General features: G+C 36.7%; 1 protein-coding gene across 1 annotated transcript; it reads left to right on the forward strand.

The window, feature by feature from the left end:
- Positions 1-5843: 5843 nt before the first annotated feature.
- Positions 5844-6815, forward strand: LOC138441582 (olfactory receptor 2W3). The gene has a single exon (XM_069592704.1). The coding sequence runs from the start codon at positions 5844-5846 to the stop codon at positions 6813-6815; it is 972 nt and encodes a 323-aa protein (XP_069448805.1).
- Positions 6816-7388: the final 573 nt, after the last annotated feature.

The following is a 7388-nucleotide window of genomic DNA, read 5'->3' on the forward strand; positions in this document are numbered from 1 at the left end:
AGTTCATTTTTTTTATTAGGGCTGGAGTTTGTTATCTGTCAGGCAAACATTAGAAAGTAAGATCTAAGATGTGTGTTTCATTAAAAAATAATAGCATTGAAAAAGATATTATAGCTTCATGGGAGGAGATGGCGAAATGCCAGCTCTTGACTGAGAAGATCTAGGCCTGCTGTCTACTCTGAAATCGTCAATCCCATTTTCTTTCATATGCCAGTATAGCTACCCTTTGTGTGAGTTTGAGATTATTGAGTCTGCAAGGTTAGACATGCTTTGGAAATAAATTAAAATTTGTAATTGTATAACTTCCTGCTCTCTAGGAGCTGAAAAAAACTTTTTTTTTTTTTTTGCTTTGTTGTTTATGTCTGTGCATTTCTGAGGTAGAAGGGTGCATTCGGGGACCACAGTGTTCACGTGCTGAGCAGCACCTACAAGGAAAATAGATTTTACCTCTAGGTACAGTGTCAGTACACACTCTCCTAAATGCTCAATTTAGAGAGATGTTATGGGGAGGGAGGTGGGAGCAGGGTTCATGTTTGGGTACGCATGTAAGAATTAAAGATTTTAAAATTTAAAAAATAAAAATAAAAAAATAAATAAAAGTTACTGATGAGGCTGTTAAAAAAATAAAAAAAATAAAACATGTTTTAAAAATCAGTAGGCTTTAAGCGGGTGATCTGTTCCGGTATCTCCAACTTCATGCAAAATTATATCTGAAAAACTGTGAGTTGTCAATAATTGGATTAATTTACTGACCTTTCTATGAGTCATCACCCATGTCGGTAGGGAGAGCTTTGATCTCTTTACCACTTGTTCAGTTCAGTTCAGTTCAGTTCAGTTCAGTCGCTCAGTCATGTCCGACTCTTTGCGACCCCATGAATTGCAGCACACCAGGCCTCCCTGTCCATCACCAACTCCCAGAGTTCACTCAGACTCACGCCCATCGAGTCAGTGATGCCATCCAGCCATCTCATCCTCTGTCATCCCCTTCTCCTCCTGCCCCCGATCCCTCCAAGCATCAGAGTCTTTTCCAATGAGTCAACTCTTCCAATGAGGTGGGCAAAGTACTGGAGTTTCAGCTTTAGCATCATTCCCTTCAAAGTAATCCCAGGGCTTATCTCCTTTAGAATGGACCGGTTGGATCTCCTTGCAGTCCAAGGGACTCTCAAGAGTCTTCTCCAACACAACACTTCAAAAGCATCAATTCTTCGGCGTTCAGTTTTCTTTACAGTCCAACTCTCACATCCACACATGACCACTGGAAAAACCATAGCCTTGACTAGACGGACCTTTGTTGGCAAAGTAATGTCTGCTTTTGAATATGCTATCTAGGTTGGTCATAACTTTTCTTCCAAGGAGTAAGCATCTTTTCATTTCATGGCTGCAGTTACCATCTGCAGTGATTTTGGAGCCCCCCAAAATAAAGTGTGACACTGTTTCCACTGTTTCCCCATCTATTTCCCATGAAGTGATGGGACCAGATGCCATGATCTTCATTTTCTGAATGTTGAGCTTTAAGCCAAGTTTTTCACTCTCCTCTTTCACTTTCATCAAAAGTCTCTTTAGTTCCTCTTCACTTTCTGCCATAAGAGTGATGTCATGTGCATATCTGAGGTTATTGATATTTCTCCCGGCAATCTTGATTCCAGCTTGTGATTCTTCCACTTGTTACTGTCTTTCTTTTTCTTTTATTTTTTTTAAACCATTGAACAATAAATAGGAAGTGTTTCTCCAAGGTAGGGAAGACTTGAACTACAACGTTAAACAATGAATTGTTTATTCTTTGATCTCCCAAGCTGTGCCCTATGTTTCTGGGTATTTAATAGGAATCCTTTCCCAAGGAATGAGCTGACATCCGTTTACTGTCTTTGTTTGAGAAGAACTCCTTGGAAACCAGTTCATCACATGTGATTGTCTTCTGCTGTCACCGGTCTCAGGGGTGGCTACTGCAAAGAGCTTATTTATGGCCAACTTAGGAAAAGTTAATATACGAGCCAGATGCTTTTCATGCGATCTCTTCCAACCTTCAACTTAACTACTCTTCTCTGTTTGATCTTATTTCTTCTATAGGTTCCCAGAGCACCAAAGATGATTCATAAATCTGTATATGTGAGAACTGCTAATTAACGTATCTGAGCAGATAAGCCTATTAAAACTATGCTTTTGTAAGAATGTTGTTGCTGAAATAAATGCCATTAAAAATGCAAAAAAAAAAAAATATAAAATGAAAGATAACTGGGTTAGTGCCCATTCTCTCCCCTCACCAAGACAGTGGTGACAAATCCACATGACATACAATAAAATTCATTGTTTGCAAAACACAAGTGCACGATTGCATTAAATATGAAGATATTCATAGTGGCTGTTAAAGGTTCTTACGAAGTATAAACCACCGGTGGAGAGGTGAGAAGGTAGGGGAGGCTGTTAACACTGAACCAGTATGTTAAGAAGGACCTCAAACAGAGAAAAGAAAACTTATTATATTCCTTCCAAAGTCTGAATATAAGGGGAGAAAATGTTAGTTCCTTCCCAGAGCTGCTTAGAAAGTAAAGGTACTCTGGATCCCATCTGAGAGGTGAGTTTCTTCCATGGAGAAAGGTGTGTGATAGAAACAAGGCTTGTGAACACTCTATCTCAGGTCCCCAGTGTTTAAGGCAAGTGTTCCACTTGAACAGGAGAAAAGGCACAGCTTCTTGATTGAAAACTAGCAAGAACATTCTCTTTCAGCTGTCTCTAATCTTCCTGTGAAGAAGCCATTCTTACTTCTACATCAAAGTTGTAAAAGCAATTCAAGAGATTGAAAACCAGACTCTTGCCTTGTCACTGCATTTGGCTCATCTTCAGCTCCTCATGCTCAATTTTCTCTTATATCCCAGGATTTACAATTTTAAGAGTATGCAATTGTGCATCAGTTTGTTTCAAAACACTGGTATCATTATGTAGACTGAAAATTTCTTTTAGTCTTTTATTCTTCCTAACTTCCTTTCTTCCTACTTTTCTTCCTTTTCAGTTTGATAATTACATATATATATGTATATATATATGTATATATTAAGGGCGATGAGGCAATGATTTCTGTAAAGAAGGAATAACAGTTAAAAAGACACATTAACTGATTTTAAAAAAAGATAGAATCATTTCTAGGGAAATTTCCTAGGTATATAATCCTATACTCATACATGTATAAATATTCTTTTTAAATTTTATAACAACTCATGATTACTATTTCTTATTTTATGTACAAAGGATGTGTAAACATTAAAATCTCCCTTAAACTCCATCTCATGTTCTAGAAGTGAGTCTTTTTGATAATTCAATGTACATATTTCTAGATATTGGTTCTATTTTGATATGAATATTTATATATAGATTTAACGACCAAAAACATGGGACCAGATCACATATAAACTCACTATACATTACTTTTTGCCTTTTCCTTTTTTAAAATTAGTAAGATTTTTGGAAAAAATGCCAAATGAAGCCGCATATATATATTATTTTTATTTAGTAGTTATTTGTTTCAAGTTCACAAGGCTGTTATTTATTAAATCATTTCTATAACTGAACATATACATTATTTCTGAGTATAATCTGTCTCAATCAATACTATAATGAAGACTTTGGAGGAATTATATTACATGTTGTGTGTTAATAAATGCAGGACAGATTCCAATATTCAGAATTAATGAGTCAAAAAAAAACCCACAGGTGATTTAAAATTTTATAAGGTATAATTGTTTTTGTTAAAATAACATGAAGAATGTCAGCATATATGTTATTTATAATTAATGATCTCTTCTAAGATTCTGCCAAAGATACTATTCCAATTTAAATTCCTATCAAGAGTTAATGGGCTAATTTCCCCACACTTTGCCCAACTCTGTTACCACACCTATAAATACTTATATATCTAAGAAGCAAATACATTTATATTTATACTTTATATACTCAATCATCAGTGAGAACAATTCTGATGTTTTGTCACATTATTGTAAATAATTTTTTCTGTAAAATGCTCAAATTATTATTATACATTTACTTTGTTACATATTTTCTTATTAAGGCAGCTTTCAGTTTTCATGTTGAAGCTCTATAGTATTGACATTATTCTTTAGACTTTGTTAGTTGTCTTTTTGTAGTATAGATTTTTTTAAAAATATGGAATTAAATATATATTTTGCTTCATACTTTCAAAAATTGTAACTTATCTAGTGAGATCTACCTAAATCCAAGATGATCAGGAAAAAGAAAAATGAGAAAAAGAGAGAGAGAGAGATGTACTGAGCAATGGTTGACTTTCCCTAGTGGCTGTATTTTTAACACTTTGAATATTTGATTTGTAATTAGTTTTGGTGAAAGGAGTAATTTAAGTATCCACACTCCCCAACCCCAAATGCCTTTTCAGTGATCATGTTTTTTATGTTGTTTTTATTTTATTTTTCTTTTTTTGTTGTTGTTATTTTATTTTTCTTTTTTTGTTGTTGTTTTTATTAAATATTTATTTATTTGGCTGCATCAAGTTTTAGTTGCAGCTTTCAGGATCTTTCTCAGCAGCCCAAAGTGGGCTTAGTTGCCCACAGCATGTGAGATCTTAGCTCCCCAGCCAGGGATGGAACCCATGTCCTCTGCATTGCAAAGTGGACTCTTAACCACTGGACCACCAAGGAAATTCCAATCATATTAAATTATTATATTTTCAGTGTATGTTTGGATATATATAAAGTATAATTTCTCCTCATTAGACTTTTTTTTTCAGAATTTTCCTGCCTAGTCTCATTTTTTTATATATCATGAGTTTTATATAGCATACATATAAACTTTCATATTTACTAACTTTTTCATATTAATAAAATAACAGAACATATGTGTAAGTAGTTTGAGTATTACCATATTAGATGGGAAAACTATGTAAAGGTAAGTGATCTTTCAAATAGCTTGTAATGGTATCTTGTTGGTTAAGAGATTGTAACAGAGGAGATTGGAATTGCAACTCAAATTGTTTGCAATCTACTTCTCTGTATCTGTCAGTAAGACTGGTGATTTGTCCTCTAACATTCTTTGTTCTGAATGTGATAGGTTCTTGGAATTGCAATTTGATAGAAGTTCTGAACATATATGTGAATAATTGCATTAAAGTTGCCTTATCCATTGCAAAATGTTATATTTTTTCTCAAGCAGTATATAGTATTTTGGAAGAAAAAAATTATTCCTTCTATGCAAGACCTATCTGAGAGAGAGAGAAAGACATACACACATAGGGACAGAAAAATAGAGACAGAGATGGCAGGAAAGAGACACAGAGAGATTAATTTTATGTGCATTTTGGTAATATTTTATTTTCTTATATATTATCTATACAGACACTTTAAAATTACCTCAAGAATAATAACCAAATGAGTGAAGTGTGTCTTTGGGATAAAGAATAGATAAATATTCTGCATAAAATGGATATGTCTTTGGGCCTTTGAGGTTACAGCAGGAGCTTAAAAACTTGTGTCTGAGGAAGAATCAATAGTTGGGCCATGGCAGGATTTATCTTTCCTGACTTTGGGATTAGAGGCACTACCATCAGTGAAAGATAAAGACTAAGCCACATTTTCTGAATTCAAAATTCATTCTGCCCTTTCTAGAATATGACAATTTACTTAACACACATCTGTCTCAGTTTCCTTTTCTGTAGGTCAAGGATAGTAAGAGTGCCAACTTCGTACCATTCTAGTTGGAGTTAAATGAGTAAATAAGTGTAAAAAACACAGAAGAATGTTTGTAAACACTCGTGGTAAACACTCCATTTTATTGGCTTTTCACATTATTAGTATCAATATTCCTCTTCAGGTGCAGTAGAGATGGATGGAACCAATGGGAGCAGCCAGGGAAATTTCATCCTTTTGGGATTTTCTGATCGGCCCCATCTGGAGAGAATCCTCTTTGTGGTTATCTTGATAGCATATCTCCTGACCCTTGTGGGCAACACCACCATCATCCTGGTGTCTCAGCTGGACCCTCACCTCCACACTCCCATGTACTTCTTCCTCACCCATCTCTCCTTCCTGGACCTTAGTTTCACCACCAGCTCCATCCCTCAGCTTCTGTATAACCTGAGTGGAAGTGACAAGACCATCAGCTACACAGGCTGTGCCATCCAGCTCTTCCTATTCCTGGGTCTGGGTGGTGTGGAATGTCTGCTCCTGGCAGTCATGGCATATGACCGGTTTGTTGCAGTTTGCAAGCCCCTGCACTACATGGTGATCATGAATCCCCGGCTTTGCCTAGGTTTGGTGTTGATAGCCTGGGGCTGTGGTGTGGCCAACTCCTTGGTTATGTCCCCAGTCACCCTACGCTTACACCGCTGTGGGCATCACAGTGTGGATCACTTCCTGTGTGAAATGCCTGCCCTGATACGAATGGCCTGTGTGAATACAGCTGCCATTGAGGGCACTGTCTTTGTCCTGGCAGTGGGCATTGTACTCTCACCCCTCGTGTTTATCCTGGTCTCCTATGGTTACATCGTGAGGGCTGTGTTACAAATTCAGTCAGCATTAGGCAGGCAAAAGGCCTTCAACACCTGTGGCTCCCATCTCACAGTGGTCTCACTTTTCTACGGAAACATCATTTACATGTACATGCAACCTGGAAAGCGCTCCTCCCAGGATCAAGGCAAGTTCCTCACCCTCTTCTACAACATTGTCACCCCACTCCTGAATCCCCTGATTTACACCCTCAGAAACAAAGAGGTGAAGGGGGCATTGAGGAGGTTGTTGCTACATGACAGAGAGAAGAAAGGGGTAAGAGTGAAAGGCCCAGACAGGCATCTCTAGCCTGGTTATGAACTCCATCAGGCACCATTGATGGAATCTGGAATTGTTGGATCAGATCTGGGTCTTACCTTTGCTTCCCAATTTATATACCTTTCCCTGGACTTCTTTACAACTGGTTTAGTTCCACTGAAACAGAATATGTTTTGATGAGTGAACTGGAAAACACATATCACCCAAAAACCTCTAGGTGATCTGTAAAGCAGGTGATATGGATCTGTAAAGACACAGTGATATCTATAGTTATAAAGATGAGTTTCTCCAACTTTGTGCCAGAGTGCCAAGAAGGAAACTTCTTTTCTTAATAAGAATTTTGCCTTCGTTGTTTGTTTTTAATGCACTAATGCAATGATGGGTGTTTTAGTGAGAACGATCACAGATCAATCACTTCTCTTAGTCAACAACCATCAACATGGGAATTCAGCATAGGGATGCTTACATTTTTCAAATTCCTATCCAAAGCCTTTCATTTAGTCATATGTATTATCTACACTTTGTCCTCAAACTTTGACATTTTCCCCAAAGTTTGTTGTAAGAACTCTGGATAAACCAAGAAGTTAACCTATAACAAGAATA

Source organism: Ovis canadensis, chromosome 5 (genome assembly GCF_042477335.2).
Source record: "Ovis canadensis isolate MfBH-ARS-UI-01 breed Bighorn chromosome 5, ARS-UI_OviCan_v2, whole genome shotgun sequence".
Classification (NCBI taxonomy): Eukaryota; Metazoa; Chordata; class Mammalia; order Artiodactyla; family Bovidae; genus Ovis; species Ovis canadensis.